The sequence below is a fragment of the Triturus cristatus genome, chromosome 9, assembly GCF_964204655.1.
Source record: "Triturus cristatus chromosome 9, aTriCri1.1, whole genome shotgun sequence".
NCBI classification, from domain to species: Eukaryota; Metazoa; Chordata; class Amphibia; order Caudata; family Salamandridae; genus Triturus; species Triturus cristatus.
The window spans coordinates 903,779,802-903,803,925 of NC_140592.1; the positions used below are offsets into that span (position 1 = coordinate 903,779,802).

At 45.6% G+C, this 24,124-nt stretch overlaps 1 protein-coding gene across 1 annotated transcript in view; it reads left to right on the forward strand.

The window, feature by feature from the left end:
• Positions 1–24,124, forward strand: part of ATG2B (autophagy related 2B) — a 1,039,004-nt gene that overhangs the window by 798,389 nt on the left and 216,491 nt on the right. The window contains exon 35 of the mRNA XM_085626438.1: positions 16,164–16,242. Coding sequence (XP_085482564.1) covers positions 16,164–16,242 — 79 coding nt within the window. The remainder of the gene's footprint in view (positions 1–16,163; positions 16,243–24,124) is intronic.

Genomic DNA, 24,124 nt, shown 5'->3' on the forward strand with positions numbered 1-24,124 from the left:
CTGTTTGAATGCCTTGTCCTCATCCAAAAATATGGCACCAAAAGTGGACAGCACGAACTCTGCACCATCAATCACGGTTGTGTGTTTTTTAACTCTCTTTATTGAACATTTTGGAGTAAGACCAGGATCGTGTGCACATGAACTTAACTTATGGCATCTTTTGAGTTTGTTGCATTGACAAACCTTTCATACAAATTATACAACCCTCTGGGATAAACAAGTACATCAATTCCGATTCAGTATTTGGAAGTTTAGTTTGGTGTTTAGGGTGTCCCTTCCAAACACCAAATCGCAGTGGTATGTATTAATGTTTTGGACCAAATTCCGGTCGCAGAATTGTAAATTGATGGTAATCCATTCACAAATGGGAAGACTTCCTCATAGGGACCCCTTCCCCTTTGTGAATGTTTAAAACAAAAAAAAAAAGAGTCTTTTGTATTTTGTCAAACAGCATATTGGGGTGCAAACCTGCACCCAAAATAGATACAAAACATCAGAGGGGGCAAGAATACACATGCATCTGTTTACACAGGTCAATCACATAGCAACAAGGTGTAGCGCCAAGAAGGATGGGATACCTTTATAGCTAGGACATCACCACTGTACACATTGAAATTGTAAGTCATGTTGTGGGATCCGCCGCGTTCATAGGGAGGTGTAGGTGCTAGTGCTTTACCCAGCTCCTCCAAACCATGACGACCTCCTCAGCGGACATATATAGGCATATCCCCTTCTTCCATTTTCCTAAGGTTAGTTGACCTCAGGCGCACCCCAGTGATGCGCCACATTGTGCTTAGCCACCACAAGTCCAAGGTTACAAAAGAGGATTTGCGCCCTCTTGACGTCCACACTTCCCGGAACATCCTGTAAAATGCAATTGGGTTTGAGAGGGATTTTTTTCTCCCAACACGTGTCTGAGCTTCATCACTACCCACAATCCATTTCTGAATAGCTCGGCAACCACATATCATGTGGATAAATCTACCCCTTGCTCCTCCACACGCACACAATCCAGAGACGCACCTCTCCCCATGCAGTGTAGTTGGCCCCTACAATAATAAACTCAATGCAGTATTTTGAACTGGATCAAGCGCAGTCAGGACTGTATGGCCACCTCTCTTGGGTGCAACAAGGCCACCTCCCAGTCCACATCCTCCAGCTCCACCATGTCTCTTTCCACCTGGCTCGCCGCTTTATCAGTGTGTCTGGCATTTTGTTATAAAGTGTCTTGTAGGTAAGGGAGATAGCATTTGATTCTAGCTCTTCAAGTAACAGCTTGCCCTCTTGGGGGGCATATTCGGGTATATCTAAATCCCTCCGCTTGTGAAGCGTGCCTCAGCTGTGGGTATTTTAAATACTGGTTCTTGTTCATGCAATGATCTGTTAGAAGGGATGAGAAAGGCATCAGGCCGCCCTTTTCCAAGTGTTCTCCTATCTGGATGATTCTCGGCAGGTGCCATGCTCCGAAACTCCTGAGCATTTCCAGCTTACTCATTCATGCTTTTTCCCAGACCAGCGTTACCAGTCTTAACTTTCCTGCACAGCCTATGCACCTATTGGCTTTCCTCCATGCCCCAATGCCACCTGTTTCAATGGCAGCAGCTGTCGAGCGCCCTTCCTGCCATACAGATAATTCAAGTCTGTAAGTTGAGTGTTCCGGAGGTGAAAACTACTATATGGCCACCATGTGGGCCACTCAGTAGTAGGTCTTTACATCTGGGAAAGCGATTCCACCATTATAGGGGTTAAAGTGAAGGGTCACAAGCGATATCCTAGGGGGTCCACCAGACCACAATAGGGTTCTCAAGTCACCCTTTCGCTAGACAAATGTTGCCTGTGGGATCAGGTAGTAGGTGTTCTACAGGGCATAGAGTAGTTTGAGGGGTATAATCATTTTAAAGACGGCTGCCCTTTCCAGCAGGGCAAGGGTAGCATACGCCACCTCTCTGCCTCCACCTGGAAAGTCATTACCACCAACCCTAAATTCCTGGATAGGTACGTCTCTCTGTGAGGAGTGATATAAATGCCCAGGTACTGGAAACCATCAGTCTCTACTTGGAGTTTCTGAGGAAGGATGGTCGGATCTAATGGGCCATAGGGGTGGCACAGCACTGACTTGCCCCAGTTGATATGGTAACCAGAGTGAGCCCCATATGTCTTGAATATCTGGAGGATAGCTGAAATCGTGGTCGCTGGCTTGGTGAAATAGAGCAGTATATCGTCTGCATAAAGCAAGACTTTTTCATCATCCACGTCAGTACCGGAGACTTTGAATCCTCATAAGTTGGGACAGGCATGGATCATAGTAGCCAAGGGCTCAATGGTGAAGGTAAAAAGGAAGGGGGACAGGGGGCATCCCTGTTCGGTGCCCCATCCAATCAGTTAGGCTGGCGAGAGAATGCTGTTCACCCTCACTGCTTCAGTGGGGACCTGGTAGGGTTGTTTAATCCATTGTTTGTATTTAGAGCCAAATCCGAACTTTCTCAGAGTTTTATGAAGGAAGGGCCAATGGATTGCGGCAAATGCCTTTTCGGTATCTAACACAAAAAAAACATGGGCTTCCTCCCTATGGCTAACCTTCAACATCCAGTTATGTAGGCAACATAGGTTGAGTCTCGTAGACCTGTCAGGCATTAAGCCTGACTGGTCTCTGTGTATAAGCAGGACTATCACCGCTAAGAGTCTGGTGTCCAGAATTATGATCAGCACCTTCATTTCAGTGTTTAATTGGGAGGTAGGGTGGTAAGAGCCACAGCTGGTGTCCGGCTTGCCCCTCTTGTGTATCGCGGCAATGGTCGCTTGTTGTAAGCCTGGCAGGAGTTTACACCTGTCATGGAACTCTTTAAAGAGGACAAACATATATGGACCCAGCAGCCCCGAGTATCGCTTGAAGAATTCAGCAGGGAGGCCGTTTCGCACCGATGTCTTCCCTGATTTCAGTGTTGAAATGGCCGCCTGGACCTCTTCAAGTGTAGTTTCCTCTTCTTTCACCAGTCGGCCCTCGGCGGGCACCACTGGCATGGCTGCATGTCTCAGTAGTTCGCTATATGCTTTGTGTGTGCCAGAGGTCAGGCCTTATTAAAACGAGGCATAAAATATGCAGAGACCTCCGTGATTGCCTTGTCTGTTGATTGGGGAGCCCGGTCTCATCGATGACACCCGCACCCAGCATGTCTCTGCCTCCCTTCTACTTAGCCAGGCAAGCACCTATCCCGCTTTGTCCATGGCATTGTAAAGGTGATGTTGCTTGGCCAATATCTGCTTTTCAACCTCTCCGTGTTCCAGGTACCGATATTCCCTCTGGACTACCTCTAATGTGCGAAGGATTTGCAGATCTGTCCGGTTTCCAGGGGACTCCTCAAGGTCCTTCAGCTGACGCTCAATCTCCTCTATCCCTGCCTTTACTTTATATTTCTTTTGTCTCAATACATTCTGTGTCCTGTCCCTCAGGACTGTCTTATAGTCTTCCCAGAGCACTATTACCTAATCTGCGGTCCCCTTGTTTTATTTGGAGTACATTTACGAGTCGATCTGTATCATCTGGGCAACCTCTTCGTCCCTCAGGTCACATGTGTTAAGTTTCTAGCCTGCACCCGAGGAGGGCACCTTAAACCCACCGTAATCTAGAGAGGCGAATGGTCTGACAGGTCTAGTGCCAAGTAGTCTGCCTTGTCCACCACGACCACCTTCACTGCAGGAGCGAAGACATAGTCGATCCTAGGAAAGACACTGTGCATACCAGAGAAATAGGAATAGTCCCTGTCCCTCAGATGATGACGCTGCCACAGGTCAGAGAGACCCAGTGAGTCTGCAAATCGTGCCAAGGGCGTGTCCCTCGAGGGGGCAATAGCCACACCTGAGAGGTCCAAACTGGGGGCTATTACATCGTTGAAGTCGCCTCCCACGATATGTCGGGAGGAGTTGGCTTCCAAGAGTATTGCTGCCACCCGTTCCAGTCTGGGCACCTGGAGACGGATGGTGCATATACGCTAATTAGAGTAATTTAAGTCCTCTCCCATGGTCCCTGTACCCCCACTTATCTCCTGTTCTGGTCTACCCACATCTGTAACAACTGGATTTTTTTTTCTCAATATAGCCACACCTCCAGGTCCTGAGGTACACCCCGCATGTGCTAGTGTAGTATATGCCCCCTACCTAGGAAGTGGCATTGGGTCCCCAGCAAATGCATCTCTTGGAGTAAGACTATGTCAGGGTTTAGACGTCGAATGTGCCGCTTGACCAGGCCCCGTTTCACCTTGCTAACTAGCCCTTTGACACTCCAGGATATTTTGGAGTACCATGTGTTCTATGGAAGTCCACCTTGTGTCATAAGGTACTAATATGGTAGTATCCAGGTTATCACCGCTTGTGCTACAGATGTGGTGCGTCCATGTGTGTCTCCCTCCTCAAAAAACGGAACATAACCAGCTAAATATACATATGGAAACCCTTCACTCCCCCTTCCGTCCCCCCCGCCGTCCCCAGCGAGTGCAAGAACTCATGTCAACTGGACAATTACTCCTTAGTGAGGCAAGAGAGGTCTGTCGCCCTCCTCCAAAGCCTCAGAACACCCAACTGTTACTCCAATGTCAATGGACTAAGACTTAGAAAAGAAACCCCTCCCTCCCAAGCAAAGGAAAGAAAAGGTCTAATTGGAAGAGTAGATAGATAGGTATGTGGTAGGTTGCTGGCCTCTGACGCAGCCTGGCTTACCTTACCCTGCCAGAGTCACTCATGATGCAGCCTGTATTCTCGCTGTCACCACATTAGGATACATACAGTTATCTGAAATATGGTCCCATCAAGTCCCATCTGGTCTCTACGTTTCACTGTACTAGTCCACGCCAGCTGCTCAGGTCCAGCAATCCTCCAGGTGGGCAACTCGTCCCCATCCAGGTAGGCCAGCCAGCGGGAAGTTCCCTGCAAACAACTGTCTACAGTCCACTAGCTTGAGGGTTGCTTGGCCTCAACTTCCGGCATATCTTCCACCACTTCTGAGCCACTGTCAGCCGATGTAGTAGAGGTGGCCACCTCCACCAGGGCCTTGGTTTTTTCCTGTTCCAGTCTTCGGCTTTCCACGTTCAGCGTTTCATCATGACTACCACCGGGTGTCCGACACGGACCTTCTTCAGCGTCTGTCTCTTTTTCTTCCTGCAGACCCATTCCAGCACTCTCTCTGCAGACAAACTGGGGCCACCCTGCCCTGGCTTGGGGTACGGCCCTCTCCGTTGTCCTCCAGCCATTCCCATACGTCTTCCAACCTTGCGAAGAAATGTGAACGCCCTATGTGCACCACCTTTAGCTTCGCCAGATAGAGCAACATATACTTGAGTCCCATAGCTTTTCATTTCTGCTTTACCCTCCCCAAACACTTTCCTCTGTTGCTGGACTCTCTGTGTGTAGTTTGGAAACATTTGTATAACATGGTTGTCAAAAGCTGGTTCCCCTTGCCATCGAACCTTCTGTAGGATGGCGCCACTGTCTCAAAAGCTGAGAATATATGCTAATATGGTTTGTGGTGGTCACCCCCCTCACCCCCCTGGGGAGGGGGTGGTGCTAGTCCCCGATATGCCCTTTCCACCACAAAGACCGGTGACAGGACAGCCTCCAGGAATTTTTCTCTCAGTCATTCCTTCAGGAATAATTCAGTTATAGCGCCCTCCACATTTTCGGGGAAACCAACAAAGCGTAGATTGAACCTTGTGGATCTATCTTCCGCGTCTTCGGTACTCATTTCCAGTCTTTGCGGATGTGTCATGAGGGTGGCCACTGTGGCTTTAAGGGAAGACAGCTCCTCCTACAATTGGTTCACCTATTTCTGCGTCGCAGTTGATCTTTCTGAGACTTTACATAGGTCTGCCCCCAAGCAGGTTCATATAGAGGGAGACCGAGTCAATTTTTGATTTGCCTGTACATTTGTGCTGGTGCTCTCGATCACTGCCAGGATCTGGGCCCCCGTAGGGCCCTGTAGCACCTGAAGGACTCGAGCCTCACTGGGTGGGCCCACCCACGGCCCGGTGGCAGTGAACTGGTCGATCTTTGTTTGTTGTGCCAGCGTAGCACCCTGTCTTTGCCCATTGTCGATTGGCGGTTGGGGCACACCAGCAGCACACACCCCAGGCCAGGACAACAAGGAAGCCCACATGCTGTCTCCTCTCTGCCCCCACCAGTAGATTCCACCCAGTGTGTGATCAGTGGGGACCTCCGGAAATCCGTGTGGCCGAAGCCGCTCACCCAAGGGATCCTAGCAGCCTGCTGTCAATCAGCGCAGGCTAGCCCTTCCACCCCCACACCCCCGGGTCTTCTTCTCCATTTGTCAGGTGGCTCATGGCCCTAAGAAGGTGTTGCCCCCCCTGCTGGCTCTGTTGTTCAGTCCCCAGTTTGGGCGAAGGGGGGTGGAGAGAAAGGGCTCCAACATCCCAGTTGCAGCCGGCATCCAAAGTCCCCATCAGAGTACCATCCAGTGTGCCACTGGGGGGAGGGGAGGGTCAAGGCACCCCAGGCACTGTCTCTAAGTTAAATTCTCATGCAGCTCAGCACACTCTCCTCCGTGCATTACACACTGTGGCACCCCTGCTTCCAGGTTCGTCGCACCATGGGATTTTGGGACCTCAAACAAGCCTGTTTTGCACTGCAGGGCTATGTCGGTCTCTGGATGATTCTGCTGATAAGTGCCTCTGTGTGGGAAGAGGGTGGTGGGGGCCGCCGATCACAGGGGCCTCCCCCACCCATCTGCATGCCAATTGCACTCAAGGCTCCAGACGGACCCGATACACTCCATGGGGATCGTGTCCATATCATGGCGACCCCAGAACAAGTGACTCAGTGGGGATGAAGCAGGTGGGCTGCTCCTCACACTGGCCCACTGCTCACCGCACTGGCGGTCACTGTCCCACCTGGCCCCCGCACTGCCCGACGTATGCAGCTGCCCAGGCCTGTCCACTGTGACACTGCTCCCCTCAGCGAAGTCCGCAGGTGTCACCGCCACCAGTGACTCCCCATCAGCAAAGCCAACCCAGGAGTGACCAGGCCGCACATTTCCTTCTGCGGCTATCAGTCAAAGTGCAACGTCAGCTGCACCCGCAGTCAGGGGTGATGCCGAATCGCAGCGAAGACGGAGGCTTCAGAGGCTCTGCAGGCCTCTCGCAGGGATGCCCATCTATACACTGGTGGCTCAGCGTTCAGAACCGCCGTCAATGGCCTCATTGCCCTCCTTGGATGAGCCCCTTCAAGTTGCTGGCCAGTTTGTGGGTTGCGGACATTGTGGGGCTGGAGGATGGTACAGGATTGTATCGTCAGGCTGGGAGCAACGCTTTACTGCTTCCAGTTGGCCATCTTGCTGGTCACACCCAACCCCCTTTGAGAATGTTAAACAAAATATTTTTTATAAGCAGGCAGTGGTCCCATGGACCGCTGCCTAATTTAAAAAAAGAAACGTAAACATTTCATATTCCTTTTTGAAACACATCTCGATTTCTTTTAAAGAAAATGGGCTGCATTTAAATAAACATGGCTTTATTTAAAAGCAATCACAGACATGGTGGTCTGCTGACCCCAGCAGGCCACCATCCCTGTGATGGCTATCTTTCCTAATGTGTCGCAAACTAGAACCTATCTCTTCAGTATTCATGAGGTAGGTTGATTTGCGACTCACTAGGGATCCCTAACTTAAATAAGAAATAGTGATTTTCTGATTGTGATTCGTAAATAATCGCATTTAGGAAATTGCTGATCCTAATGTTAGTGCATCTGGATCGAGTCCTTTATCCCTCAGGTTAAAATTGAGAGGCTGAGTGAGTGGTTCGAGAGAGGGAAAAGCGTTGCCTTACAGTAAAGAAGCTGAGAACTCAGATGATATACAAAAATACTTGAACTAATGTGAATGTCTGCCTACACCTCCTCATAATCCTGCTTGAAGCTGCTATAGGTTCGGTTGAACTACGACAAGCACTCAAAGCGAAGCCCATGGGAAAGTGACCAGGCCCAGATGGTCTCAATTTAAAGTTCTATGAAACCGTTTCCGCTCCTTTACAAAATCACATAATTTCCATATTTATTTTAATCCTTCTTGCAGATCACTAACCTTACCCCTACAATGTTTGAAGCAGAGATAGTCCTTATCTCACTGTGCATCTTCTCACCCAATAGCCCTTCTAAATACTGATGCGAAACTGTTCAAAAATATTGCAGATGTCCGGATCCCCTTCTCCCAGGACTGATCGATCCTGATCAAGTAGGCTTTTCTCATCATAGACAGAAATTATAATATTACACAACTTGCTCACATGGTCGAAAAGCTCATAGACGTCTTGTCCTAGCACTAATTCTTTCTCTTGATTTAGATAAGGCTTTTAATCGAGTGAGCTGGGCTTTTTTTATGAGCGGTGTTAAATAAACTTTACTTCCATCCTGACATGAAATGGAAAGACCATTTATAGAGCACGGTAGCTACCCTGAGGCGCCCTAGCGCTACGGACCAAGCATGTCGGTAGTGGGCTTAAGGGTTTATACTGATCTATTGAAAAGCAGGGTTTTTAGTTGCTTACGGAACCGCAGAAGGTTGGGCTCAGAACGAAGAGAAAGGGGAATGGAGAATATCCATTATATGATGAGCAACATTCTGGCAGAGCATACATTCTCCTCTGCAGTTATACGGATGAATGGACAGTGGACAGACCCAACACACTACCCAGGGCAGTGGGCAGGTGTGTCCACTCTCCCTACTCCTCTTTGCCTTCGAGGTAGAACCTCTAGCTATACGGATAAGACAAATACAGACAATAACTGGCATCCTATTTGGAGGCCGAATGCATAAAGTCAGTTTTTCGCAGACGATGTCCCCCTCACATTGACAAACCCCTCCAAATCCCTCCCATATCTAATAGTGGCCCTAGAGGAGTTTTGACAAATATTGGGCTTTAAATTAACAAGAAGAAAGCCCACATTCTCAATTTAGGTATCCCTCAGCAGATCTTCATTCCCTCCAAACATTTATGCCCCTCCAGTGGGCAACCACTTTAATTGGATACCTGGGTTTTAATATTACAATTCACTTTGAGAGATGGACTAAGCCCATTTGGGTAGAGATCCGCAAAAACATTCTGGAGGACCTTCGGAGAAATAGAAAAAACATCTATTTCTTTACTTTTGGTATAACCGCGGCACCCGTGCTTTACTTTTAACGTTATAAGTAAAGCGCGGGTGCCGCGATTATACCAAAAGTAAAGAGATAGAAAAAACATCTATTTCTTTACTTTTGATATAATCGCGGCACCCGCGCTTTACTTTTAATGTTATAAGTAAAGCGCGGGTGCCGCGGCTGCCTGGCAAGCGCTTGTTTTAAATATAGTGAAATGCGTGCTTTCAACAAGGTTATTTGGTCCAAGGTCTTTTTTTGGGGGGGGTTTGCAAATTCTGATAGTGTGCAATGCATGACAGTGAAGCATGCATTAAAGCTCATAGTACATCCCACTAGTCATGCAGTCTGGTTAATGGCCCTTTTGACCTCTCTACTCACCCTACTCCCAAAGATAATGTGTGCTACCACTGAGTTGAGTTGCTTTTGCTCAGTTTAATGGAACATCTGAAGGCTCACATAATCAGTCAGTATACCCTTTCCTCTTAGCATTACTCCCCTTTCATTTTTCAAATGTCAACATATGCTATTAATTTTACTGCTACCTTGGTGCTATATCAATACGGTGGGGCATATACCAAAGCAAAAAGATCTAGTAATTGAATGGCAAAAGAGCCACCCCCTCTCCATTTCACTTTCTATTTCAAAGTTGGGCCATTTATTGTGGTATAATCATTATTAGGGCATCTGAAGTAGGCCACCATCACAGTCCTCACGCAGATAACATCCCTTGTTTTGATACATGATATAAGTAATGTTCTGTTAAACATCTCCTTCGCGTCAACGCTGAGGCTTGCATTTAGTTGAGTAGTCACTTTCTGTGGAGAAGGTAATACCTGATATAACAATAACAGTTTTGTTAGATGCAGTGCTATTAACGACACATGCATATGGAGCCCAACTCTTTTCCTGATGGGCACCCAAATAACAACATTCGTCTATGCCTTCCAGTCTGTGCCAAAACACAGAAGATTTCGGATAGGGTCATTCGCTCAAAAACGTTAAGTATGATATCGCTCACATCCTGAGGGTGAAATATACAATTTATCACAACTTTAGTTTCGTTTTCTGCAGATAATAGCATCTCTGAATGTAATTCTGTAAGACCACGGGACTGATCAGAGAAAAATCATTCATAGCTCTCCCTCAGGAGCAGAAAGGTCAGTTCTATAATCACGAACAGCAGGCCTGCATCCCACAACAAGTGGGGCAAAGAATTAGGAGATTTGGACGAAAGAGAACATTTTCGTCATTTTGTAGTAATACATCGTCTTAGCCATGTAATTGCAAATCCTCTTAGTTATGTAGTTGCACATCCTCTTCATTGTATCGTTTTCAATGTATATGTCTCCAGTACTTGGACCCTGGTTCTTTGTTCTTTTTATTTTTTCCCCGCATTTCACTTCTGGGTTTCTAGTGCGCAGAGTCGCAGGGTCCTTACCACTGGGGATGCATAGCCATCTTTCGTTCGTGCTCTTTGTTTTAGATCTGGTCTCCAGGCTTAGTTACTCCTTTGGCAGAGCCTGCAATATCTGCAAGTGAAAACTCCCAACACATGTGAATGGAGCTTGACACTAATTCAACTTAACATCATCAACCAAATGAATATTCAGTAGTGAGGAGAGCACTGGTGGAGAGGTCGGGGTTCTCACAGTCCTGCCTCTGAAAATCACACCTGGGCTTTGGCCAGGATTTTTGTTCCTAATAAATCATATACAGGCACATGCATCAATGTAAAAACCGGTCGCAAACGGGCAGATTCTCAGAATCTGCCCCTTTGCGAACGGTATTTTTGCATTTGGGATGCATCATCCCAAATGCAAAAATCGCAATTTAAGGAATCTCTAAATTGCGATTCCTTAAATTGCGATTGCATTTAAGGAATCCCAAATTGAGATTCCTTAAATGCAATGCATGAAAGTGAAAAAATTAGCGATTTCGCTAATAGGGGGAGCAAATTACCATGAAGTTGAACTTCATGGTAATTTGCAAAAACTTTGAAAAATGCACTTTTGTGCATTTTTCAAAGTTTCATGTTGCGCACACACATGCCCTTAGAGCATGTGTGTGTGCAACATATGTGCACAGATCAATTTCAGGGGTGCAATAGGGTGTCATTTTGACACCCTTGCACCCTTGCAATCGCATGAGCAATTTGCGAGTACCTACTGGTACTCGCAAATTGCTCATGCAATCTCCAATTCATTCCTATGGGCCTGGAGGCCCATAGGAATGAATGGGGCGGCATTCCTTAATAGCGACTCGCAATTTGCGAGTCGCAATTAAGGAATTTGTAGGAATCGCTATTTTTATAGCGATTCCTACATGCATAGGCTTCTGCAATTCCTTAATTGCGATTCCTTAAAAATCGCAATTAAGGAATCGCAAAAGTCTTTGTTGATGCATGTGCCAGATAATTATTACCGATGGGAGTAAGGCGTCTGGCCACCAGCCTCTTCGCAAACCTTAGCTATCTTGTTTTTGAGCACCCCTGTCTGTCTCTACACCACCTCTGCTGATTGTGGGTGGTAAGGAAAGTGAGCATTGTGAAGAATCCCGATGCTTTTACAAATTTCTCTCAATATGACGTTATAGAATGACTTTCACCATCACTATTGAAACAGAGAACAACACAAAACTGTGGAATAAAGTCTGTCAAAAATATATTTGTCACTGTTTTGTCTGTCATAGCACAGGCACAGGCCCCTATTCTCCCAGAAAACACACAAACAAGTGCATTTTTGTAATTACAGCATATAGGCATCTGTACATTAGAAAGGTCTCCACGGCAGGGATGGGCTGCTTGCGTGGATTTTTCCTTTCCCACATTATGGGCCTGTCAAAAGGCACAGGTGATAAATGTTGTTGTGCTGCTGAGGAAACATTTGGAGCAAACCATTTGATGTGATCAGCAGTGATCATCCCTCCTTTGCTCACATGCTTCATTCCAGATGCACATGAGCAAGTTAATGGAGCGGGACTCTACCAGACTGCCATCCTAGGAATATCTTAGATGACCCATGTGTAATTTACATCCTATCTTTCTCCATTGTGTTTCTCCCGATTTGGTGCCAAATCTTTCAATGCAGCAATGTCCTATAAGGAGGCCTTTGGGGATTTGCTTTGGGACGAGAGCGGGAGCATTTGTGTTGCAACACAAACCGAGCATTTTCATACATAACTTCATCATGGGTGTTTTGTTGGGCTGTACATTTAATAACAGTCCCACTGGGTAAGTAAAAAGCATCCAACAGGGCTGCCTGCCACTTAGGAACCATTGGCAGACAGACCGACAGACACACTCACGTAGTGCAAACATGACCCTTGAGGGTGTCCGAGCACTTTGCAAGTGGTCAAGAAAGGAGAAACAGGTAGAGCAAAAAAACAATATAATCTTATTTGAGACCGGTACATGGTGTAGTCACTCCCAAAGTGAGGGTAGAAACCACCACAAGGACCAGGCCGACAAATCCACGAACAAGGAGATAAGGGAGTATTTACCAGTACGCCAAATTGTGGGCCCATGCATATAATTTTTGGGTTCTATGTCAGACATTTGTTCATCACTAGCATTTTAACTTTTTTTTAAGGTTACAGATGAGGGGATTGGTCTGATTTCAGAGTGTAGAGAGTTCCAAATTTTCTGGGCAATACCAGAGAAGGCCAGTTTTGATTTCAACATTAAGGTGGTGTTGTTTCTAGAGGATCTGCAGCCAACAGAGAGCTCCAGTGTTTGTGCAAGGTACCTCAAGGTGTTGAAGTTTAGGGCTTTATCGATCATGCAGGCAATTTTTAACTGCATCCCTTGCCTCGTAAGGGAGCCAGTTTAGGGATTTCAGAACAGGAGTGATGTGGTTGTATCTTTTCGATACTGTATTAAGCCTTGCAGAAGAGTTAGGAGAGGGCCTTATTGGAGCCAGCTTATATCTAGGTAGTACGCAGGGAGTTGTACTTCCATAGTCCAACCTGGAAATCATTAGGGCATGAACAGCTGACTTGAAGTCATTGAGGGGGAGGAAGGGTTTTATTTTTCTTAAAACGTTCATTTGTAAGTTCACTCCTTTAGTCATAAACTGATGTGTTCTTGCATGTTCAGGTTCTTGTCTAGGGTTATTCCCAGTGATCTCTTGGTATCAGTAATGTGTGGTAGGCCATTAGGAGCTGTTGGATGCTTCATCCATTCTTTAATATCAGGTGACTGTAAGGGTGGGCGATTAAGAGGAATTCAGTTTTCAGCGCTTTTAGTTTGAGGTGTTTGCAGGTCAACCATTTTTTTTTTTTGTAGGGTTATGGTGAGAGACTTGATGTATTCGGGGGAAGAGATTTCCATGTATAAAACCTAATAAAGGTGGCTGTGCCCGGTATGTGCACATCCATCCATCGATTGTATTTGGCAGTAAGATCTATTCTCAATACTCATAAGCAAAACAAACTAAAGGTCTTTGCAGTGGTGCTCACGTGGTGACAGCACTTAGCCACCTTGGGTGCAATGCGCAGTGCAGACTGTTACTATACAAACAAAGGCACTGAAGCACACACACTGTAATATCTTTCCGATCCTTGATAAGGGAGTCCCATTCAGTCATAGATGATGTTAGATTCTTCTTTTTAATTCATAAGATTATTCTGTACATATAATTTTCCAACAAAGAAGCAGCCGACACGTGTTTCGTCCACCAGGACTTTTTCAAGGCTGCAAAACCATATATCTTAATTACTTTTTAGATTGTTTAAAGCTATTTAGTTTACCCAACCGTGTGTCCATGTGCCTCCCATCAAAGAAAGGCTACAAAGGGGAGAGCAGCGTAGATAAGCCATCACCAATGCAGGCTAAGATTAGTTATGATTCCATGCTGTGTGATACTCTATGAATGATACCATGTGTGTCCGCCCATTGGACAGGACCTAATTCCGATCCAAGCTTCCCGCATCATGAAAAATCCATTGTGCATCCAGTGGTGTCATAGGAAGCTAAAAATACCTCGATTTTTCTTTAATCACTACAAAGTCCAACGCCATCCTCAACCTCAAAAGTTCATTACCCAATGTGTAAGCATGGGTAACCGATAGTATCTAGACAAAGCCTGCTGACAGGAAATGTGTATGAATAAATCTATGGTCCGGTTTACAATTTAATAAATCAGAACAGCTATTTATATCATAGAAGACACAAAATTATTAAATAAAGGATCAGTATAACGGTGAACTCCCCCCCCCCCCACGCCCCCAGGGTCTTTAGGGAAACAGGCGTATATTGTCCCAGGGGGAAGCCGTCCCTCCCTGCATCAAAATACAAGCCAGACCATATAAATTCCCAATATGTTTGTCTCGCAGGACCGTGATAAGCCTGCTCTTAAAGCAAGAAATCAACACCAGCAGAAACGGGAAGGCCAAAAGTGGTTTAAGCAGCTTAAATGTCGAGGTACATTGCGGGCAGTACTGCTTTCTTATCTGACTTGTGTTAATATTCCCCCCGACGCCGAGCACGGAAAGCACTGATGGTGTTGGGAACTGCTTGTAAGTCGTAATGCTACATCAACTGTTGCATGGCTAAACACTTATAAGGTCCCAAAGGCGAGACCTATTGGCTATGCCAATGCTTGTTCTGAATGGATGGAGGGTGACTGCAGAACTCTAAGGGAATAAATTAAAAGATTCTGCTTTTATCAAGCAAATTTAATAAAGCCTCCAACATTACAAATGCTTTTTTGCTGCATATTTTTGGTCATCCTTAGCCTTCATATTCAGAGAGGCTTTGGGGGTGTACCTGTGCCCAAATTATACATACATTTGATAGGACTAAATTGTGTAGTTGGACACAGTAAAATGCATAACTGCAAATAATGGTCTCTCTCAGCTCTGCAGAAGGGGTCTTCCCCTGGGTAGCAGCAGAAGGACATGAACAAAAGGTGGGAAGGAATGTGACCTAATCCAGATAGCCTCAGACAATGGTCTTTGTGTCTGAATGTGACTCGAGTCTGTGTAGTGAATCATGGAGCAAGTACCATGTTAACATTGCAGATGAGGGGAACACTACTAAAGGACTTTCTTTTTTACAAAGCAAGTTTAAGAGCGCTTATTACAGAGCTAATGCACAAATGTAATCCTCTGCATACAGTATTATTCAACTTGATGACGTACGATATGCTTTGATACACTTGTTTGTCCGATAACATATGTTTAATAAAAAATGTAAAAAGCTGCTTTAGGAGAGGCTTTGGGATTGTTATATGAGCCTCGCGCGTCCACTGGGTTGTATAATGAGTATCAATATTCTAGAATCAAATTAAATGGCAGATTAACTAGGCCCATCCATCACAATTTCTATTAGATTACGTTAGTATTTCATGACACCGGCATCTTGCTTGTTGTTTTGCTAAGGTATACATTTAAATGGTGGAAACCATAGCACCGGGACAACCCTATGAACTGAGCGAACACTGTGGCACAAGTTCCATTTGCCATTATGAAGTCACACAAGGTTCTGCATAGGCGCCCTTGTGACATGCATTTTAGATTCTTTTCTAGGCTCACCCAGCGACAGATGCGCTTATTTGAACTAGTGGCAAGCAGCTGTACCGCAAGGAGCTTGCCTGAAGAGTTGAAGGTCAGCCGTTTTCCAGGTCCTCCTTTTTCAGTGTCTTTTCAACCTTTATTTCTTAATGCTCGGGCAGTGTAATCCTAGATGTCACTGAATTTGTAGGTATACGTTTGATTTGCTCCTAAGCTACGATGAAAGTTGCTGGAGTATCATTCTGGTGCCTGGGAACAAGGGAAGACTGCAGTACCCATCACAAACTTTGTTTCTTGCATTTCAGTGCTGTTTTTATATGGTTGGCTCGAAAGGGTTGCTTACAAGAAAATGTAAGGCATATGCAGTGTGTGAGAGCATGAACAAGTAGGCATTTTAGCAAATCAATAGGATAGATTTGTCGCTGATCACTACTTACATCTAATAAGTGAAGCAGTATTTTCGTGTAGTGTTTTTGTTCATCAGTACAGATTTCTTTTTTTGTTTTTACTTTAGGATGCCTTCTTCTTCCTGAAGGACTTTTTCAGTAGCCTTTCTTCCGAGGTGGAAGTTCTGATGACTCCAGACCCAGAAGGTACAATTTTTTAGCACATAATATTTAGTACATTATACAGTGGAATTTTAATGCAGTTTGCTTAAAAAAATGTTTCAATCAGACTGACTAAAATATCTCTGTAATATTATTGTGGCACAGTACCCAATCTTTAATGCTGCAGCCCTGGTTTTACCACAAAACAATTACGAATTGTCATGATAATCGGTGAATGATTGCTACATGTGTAGTGCATGGATGGGAGAAGGGTGTTGGTAGTAAATAGATCTCTTAGTGTTGAGTTTTGGTGTCGTGTGTGAGGCTTACGGAGTGTGGTCCAGGCATGGTGCAGCAGAATACGTCTGTGGTTGTAATCAAGGAGTGTGAAGATAGGAACGCAAAACGCATATTAAAACTACTCTGCGATATTGGAATAGATTTAGATGACTCCATCATTTGGGCAGAGCCTTTCTCAATACCCTGTCATCCTTTTGTGAATGGCTTTAATTAAACATTTTCTTGGTATCTACATTGTCTCTGTTGTCCATCCTTTATTGGTCGTCTTTCTTTGCATTGAATAATCTCCAACCTGCATCAGGACAGGGTCCCTCATGATTTAAACCATTGAAAATACACTGCTTTCAAAATGTAGAGGATGTGTTACCATCTCCATTCTGTGATCACTATTTAGTCTCGGAAATAAACAATCTCTACCTCCAGAGATCAAATTTTATTTTTTTACTGAGCTACAGCTTCAAAACTGTACTAATACTATCTACATCTTGCATAGAAATCTTGTGTTCAAATGTAACAATATTTCCTTCCTTACTTAGAGATACCTTGCATTCATGTACAAAGGTTTTTGAATTATAACCTCATTAGCACACATCCTCATTCCCCATGTGAACTTCCTGCAGCTAAGTTTAATGTTTATACTTAAAATTCATCCCACTGCATGTTTTATCTAAAGTAAAGTAGGTCGTTGCAGTAACGAGTCTGCCTACCAAATAGGTGTATTTTGGGACAATGTCCCAGGTACAGTAGAGCGATGCCGTGGATCCACCAAGCGTGCCCTGCAGCAACTACCAAAGTCAGAACCCAGTAACCTTCTATAATATGACAGTGCTTACATGCATATACATTCTAAAATGAGCAGTGAGCAGGCGACATCGACCCTTCTAGGTAAAAAACATATCTACTTTATTTACACTGCACAAAGAGATTACAAAATTAAAGTATGCCAGTATAACAAATCATCCTTCTGTACACTGGGCAAAGACATAACAAATTAAAATATAACTTACGGCCTGACACCTCCCATTGTGAAACATGGTCCCCTTTTTTATGGCATGGGAATTTAAACCACATCTCGATCCACAATGAACTTCAAACTCCAAAGAACAGAGAAAAACAGTGCAGATAATGACACTGATCTTACTCAAGGATAGGTTTATGCAGCCTCACAGGTAATTGCCTTATCCTACCCTCTTCCTTATGCACACAGGGTGTGGAATGACATTGTGTCATGGCTTGCCAAATCTGGCTGTGCACCTCTGAACATAGCCTTGTCATCCATAAGCTTTTTTACGACCTTTTCCTCTTGCCCTCATTTTCATGACACACATGTACTTCCTGGTTCTCCCACCCTTCCTACCATACAAAGCAACAGTCCTCTTATTTAATTCAAGATATCTGATAGAGACATCTAGCTGCATATTCCTTAACTTTTGAATCTTTCCCCGGTGTCAGACTGGATCCGGAAGTTTTTCAGCAGTCACTCTGCCCGTTTGGGGGGGGGGGGGGGGGGGGGCGTGTCATAAACTAGTTCTTGTCTCTTCCCTACTGATCAGCTGGAATGTGTGATGACCTCATAGAATGTTTGGGTGCCTGTGTGTGTGCGGAGCGCCAGTTGGTGTATGCAGGCTGAGCAGCAGGGAGGCTGCTCCTGGTGGGGCTACGCTTCATCTACTCTTTACCTTCTACTCATCTATCCTGGAACTAAGCTACAATAAAGATATCCTGATTATACACGCGCCCTGTGTATCATCTATTTACAACAATTTGGCGACGATCTTGAAGAACCTACGCGTGGAGTAAAGAAGGCCCTGTACAAAGGAACTAAGGAACCAAGAGACTGAAACTTTAAGGAAAAGGAAACGTTAAGGTAGCCAAGACATTGAAACGCCCTGGTCAGCCCCACCAGTGTCCTCTACCATCTGGACAGCTCACACCCTGGGCGTTTCACCTTCTACCACCGATTTGCAAACTGTTACCGTGGTGATTACTGCCATCCTGCTGCCTTGGAATTGTTACTCCTGCCCTGAGACACGCCACTGAGTTGGATTGGCAGCAGCAACTGGTGCTTGGGAATTGGCACCAGCGACGTGTACTGGGGAAAACCGGCACCCCTGTGAGGCTTACACTTGGAAAAAATAAGCAGAGGCTGGTAGGCAGCTTGGCGAGATGACCAAAGCTAATCAATTTGATGTGATGGATACCGGAGTTCTTGGCAAGACCGACTTGTGTGAGGAATTACATCTTGCAGTGGATACTGAATTGTTTACTTCTCCGCACCCCTGAGGCATGGGAGCGACGTGTTGTGGGGAAATTGGCACCGCATTTGCACTCCAGTGGGAGACTGCTTGCGGTGCATTATTTCTTAATTGTGAGTACTTTTCCAGGATTATTTCTCTCCTTGGCTGCCCCTAGACAATTGGCAGTTTGCTCACAATTTCAAATTTGAAAATCAGGTGCGCGTTGCCCATGTTGCGTGCACACTTACGTGTGTGATGGAGTGCAGCAGTTCTTTCGTGGGAGCCTCTGTGACGTCGTGGTTTCTGCGAAAAACTGGCTTGCTGAGAGACGCTCTGCAGCATAAACATGGCGCGAGCCATCCAGCGCAGCGTACATTACGTGCAGCCATCTTGTGTTTGGCTGCAGCTGCTATTCTCAAACTGGTGTTCAACCTGTACGTTGCCAAACACGTCTTCTCAGTTATTTACAATGTGGCAAGTCTGGCACGAGAATGTGCAAGGCGGATATCTTTTGTGGCTTATCGCAAGTATATCAGCAACGTTAATCAAGTGTAAGGAGGTATCCGGTGACGTTGCTGTGTCCTTTTGGAGAAATGTTCGACTTTAAACTTCCTGCATCAGCGTTTTGGGTGGCGAAAGCAACATGCAGCTCTTTGACAAGGACTCAGTATGGGTGAGGTTCTCGGGGGAGAGACCGCTCACCGGAGCTCGAGACTTTCTTTTCATTATATTGCTGCCCATTATAATGCATGTCTCGTTTAGTACGTTTGCGCTTTAGCTCGTAGTTTGTGCATATGGTCCATATCAGTTGTAGGGCAGCCCTCCTTCCAGTTTATACTTCACTGTGTCCCCATCTTTGGGGAGGCCATGGGGGTGGTGTACCCTGTCCTGAGGAGGTTTAGTGGGTGGTTGCTGCCTCCCATTCAGTCTATGGTGCCCTTTGTACTCATTTTTACACCGATTATGGATGTAGCGTACCTTGTCATGGTGAGCTTGTGGGTGCAGTCAGTAACTTAATTCCGTTTTTAGGGTGACCCTTACCCTGCTGTACTCTGTCATGGGGAGGTTGTATGGGTGGTCAGTGTTCTTTATGTTTAGAGTGTACCCATGCATGGGGAGGTTATGAGAGCGGTGACTGCTCAAGTCTTTTTTTGTTTTTGTTAGTGTAGAGTGTCCCTGTTTAGGGGAGGTTGTCGGAGCCAGCCAATGCTCCAATTTAGTTTCCTAGGTTGATGAACCCTATGTTGTACCCTGATTTGGGGAGGTTGAGTACTGTGTATCCTGCAATGTACACCTATTCCTGTTACAATTTAATTTTCAAGCAAAGAGTGTACCCATTTTTGGGGAGGTTGTGGGAGCGAGTGCTCCTATTTTATGTTAAATGTAGGTTGTGCGGGCAGTTAGCGTCCCTGTCTTATTTTCAAACATAGAGTGTACCCATCTATGGGGAGATTGTCGGAGCCAGTCAATGCTCCAATTTTGGTTTCTGGGGTGATGTTTTACCCTACATTGTACCCTTCATTTGGGAAGTTGTGGAGTCAGTTAATGCTCCATTTGAGTTGACGCATTCTCTACTGTGTACCCTTTAGTGGGGAGGTTAATGTTCTTTTTCTTTAGGTTGTGGGGCCGGTTAGCGCCCAGGTATTCTCCCTAGCATAAGAGTGTACCCCGGCCTTTTACGGGGAGTTTGTGGGGACAGTGCGTATTCCAGAGTCATGCCCTCGCAATTTTGTTCTTCCCCATGGTGAGGGGGATGGGGCATGCCTTGGTATTCTTCCAAGTAATTATTCTTCTATTTTTCATGATGTATTACACCTATTGTCATATGCAATTTGAAATGTTTCTTTTCATGCTTATGTTATTTCTGATGTATCGTTTGTAATGACATTTCCTTTATTGCACTCCTTTGCTGTTTTATTCCCCAAGGAAAAAGGATGTGCCATAAACTAGTTCTTGTCCCTTCCCTACTGCTCAGCTGAAATGTGTGATGGCCTCATAGAATGTTTGGGTGCCTGTGTGTGTGTGGAGCATCAGTTGGTGAATGCAGGCTAAGCAGCAGGGAGGCTGCTCCTGGTGGGGCTACGCTTCATCTACTCTTTACCTTCTACTCATCTTCCTGGAACTAAGCTACAATAAAGATATCCTGATTATACACCCGGCCTGTGTATCATCCATTTACAACAGGTGGCGCCTTGCGACTCTGTGATGTTGATTCCGGTTGTGACGTCAGTGGAGTCATACAAGTCCCTTCCGGCGAGCGAACATCAGTTTCTTCTTTTCCTTGCTGCAACACGGTTTCGGAGAAGCGGTCAGTCACCCAATCAATCAGGGGTGGTAAAGCTCAACTACTCACCCGTGAGGGTCTCATGGCACTGGGGGGGGGGAGGTGGTGGCTCAGTTGAGTTCTGGGGTCACCCGAAAAGCCAGATATTGAGGTCCTTCCTAAACTGGAGCAATGTGGGAGATTGCCGGAGGTGGAGGATGTTCCACGGTCCGGCTGCGGGGTAGGAGAAGTATTTTCCTCCCTTTCTAGTCTTGCTGATACATGGGACGGTCGCCAGTGAGAGCTGGGCTGATCGGAGGTGTCTTTTGGGAGCGTGGAAGGAGAGGTGGCTGTTCAGGTAGGCGGATCCGGTGTTGTGAAGAGTCTTGTATGCATGGGTGAGGAGTTTGAAGGTTATTCTCCTTTCGACTGGAAGCCAGTGGAGATCAGGAAGGTGTTGGGTGATGTGACTGCGACAAGGGACGTCGAGGATGAGTCTGGCTGTGGCGTTCTGGACAATCTGGAGTTTGCAAAGGAGTTTCTTGTTGATTCCGGCGTAGAGAGCGTTGCTGTAGTCCAGTCTGCTGCTGCTGAGTGCGTGTAACAGTTTTTCTGGATTCAGTTGAGATCCATCTGAAGGTCTTTCGAAGCATGCGGAGGGTATTGAAACAGGTCGAGGAGACAGCGTTGATCTGGCGGTTAATTGTGAGCGATTTGTCTAGTATGATACCTGAAGTTTTGTGCGTGGTCCATCTGGGTGGGGGGATTTCCGAGGGCGGAGGGCCACCAGGAGTCGTTCCATGCGGAGGCGGTGGAGCCTAGGATGAGGACTTTGGTCTTTTCTGAGTTGAGTTTCAGGCAGCTGTTCTTCATCCAGGTGGCGACGGCATTCATCCTTTCTTGGAAGTTGTGTCTTGTGATCTTGGGTTCATTGGTGAGGGAGAGGATCAGCTAGGTGTTGGCGTAGGAGACGATGTTGAGCCCGTGGTTCCTGACAATGGTTGCAAGGGGGGCCATGTAGATGTGCCCTCAGGCCTTTTTTTCAGGCCTACTTCGACAGTTTTTGTCGGTTGGGAAAGGTGTGCCTTTTTTCCCATGTCTTTAGGCTTTAAGCCTTTTGGGTCTTGTTCTCATCAAATGTCGGCTACAGATCCACATTCCGTTTGTATGTGGTGTTTGGGAAAACACCACGAATCCGAGGATTGTGACTCATGCCAGAGGCCGAAGCCGCTCAAGGGAACGCCATATGAAGTTACTGCCGGCACATCTGTCACTGTCCTCGGAGATTTCACGGCCTCGGTCTTCATCTTCCAAAATGGAGATCCGTTCATGGGGCCGTTCCAGGAGCCAAAGCTCCTCTACGTCTCCGGGACGTTGCTCTCCAGAGACGTCTAAAGATAAACGCAGTTGTTTAAGTCGCAGCTACCTCCGACTTTGCCTCGTGGAGAATCTGTTTCCCACGGCTCCTCCCGCTTGCCGGTTATGGAGGCCATACACGCCTTTACCCCATGTCTCCCAATCTTTCCAGGAGCCGGGGCATCGATGGCCCAGATGAAGGAAGTACTATAACTCTTTGCATCTCATCTTTGGGCCCCCTCCTTCCTCTGGAACTCCCTCGGGTTCCAAAGAGGTGAGTGGAGCTATGCTGGCATTAAGGAACTTCAGTGATAGGCAAAGTGATAGAGTCTTAATTACTCTTTCTCTATTTATATATACTTTAGTTGTCCATATACTTGGGCTGTATAGGTGATACAGAAATTATATTTTTTCGAGCTAGCCTAGTTAGGGCATTGGCATGTCCCCTTTTTGCTTACGCCAGATTTGTGTTCCTGTGAGTAGCAGAAGTTGTTGTTTTAAAACTGTCTAACAGTTTATGTGTCAAAGGATGTGTAAGGTATGTTTTTCCTTTTTCTTTTTCCTCTGAAAATAGGCTTCATGCTCAAAAGGTCATTTGCAGGTGTGTCTTCCGGTTAGGGAGTTTACCTTTTAACGTACTTCTTCGAAGCAGTTCGGTATGCTGTATGCATTGCGGTTGACTTGCAGCAATTTGTATAGAGCATGTACTTATGCCAATTACGAGACCTTGTATGCAGATTGTATACTTGGTTTTTGATGTATACTCTGAATTTCCAGTTCAGGGTAATGATGGTCTCTGGTTTGTCCAACGGAGTTCTTTTTATTACTTTAGCGGAGAGCACTTTTCATTGAATTAAAGTGGTGCACGGATAGCTTTTGCATTGGATAATTTTTGGGTTATGCTTTCCGGTGAGGGGGTCAGGCCAACTTTATTATGTGTTGTGTTCTATACCTGTGCATAGGAATTTGTTCCTTGGAAGTGTGCTCCCTTTTTACTGGAGATATTACGTTTGGCAATTCGAGTTCTCTGATTTGTAATCTTATGAATACTCAAAGTTTTGGTTTCCTCCGTTTTTGGAGGTGTTATTTGTTCTTATGTTCAATTTTTGAACATGGTTGTCCCGTGAGCTCTGCTACAGAGGTTGTCTGAGATGAAGTGGCTGAACATTTACCTTAGTGCTGTTTATGGCCATGTCTTACGTGGCTGAGAAGATTTCTGTTTTTTTTCAAAAGAGAAGTTCGTTTTTGATCCATCTTCACTTTAACAACATCCTGGATATTTCCATATTTGTTGGCTTGGGCACTACTGATAATCATACCTTTCCTGTCCTGTCAATGTTATCTTTCTTTTTGGGGACATTTCTCTTTCTCTATAAAGCATTTCTTATTTTCTGTGCCTAACAGCCCTTTAAGGGATCATAGAGTGACATATGATCTGGGGCTTCGTGGTTTATTATAGAGCTAAATATGTATATTCGAATCCGGTCAGTTTGAATTTTGGTTCATATGCCTTGTGGACAGTTACTACAACTGGTTTTTGTTTTATTGAGGGGTTGGTTTATCTTATTCGAATTGGTTTTCTAGGGCAAGTGTGGTAATAAGTGCTGGCTGCTGGTAAAGGCTCCTGTTCACGTGGGTTTACTTTAGGTAGTACAAGCCTGTTAGGATACTTCTGACAGGCAGCATTATCTTAATACTAAGTCTCCCAAGGTGTTTCATTATGTGTGCAATATCTTTCTTGATATTATATTGTATGGTATTTTGGGACTGG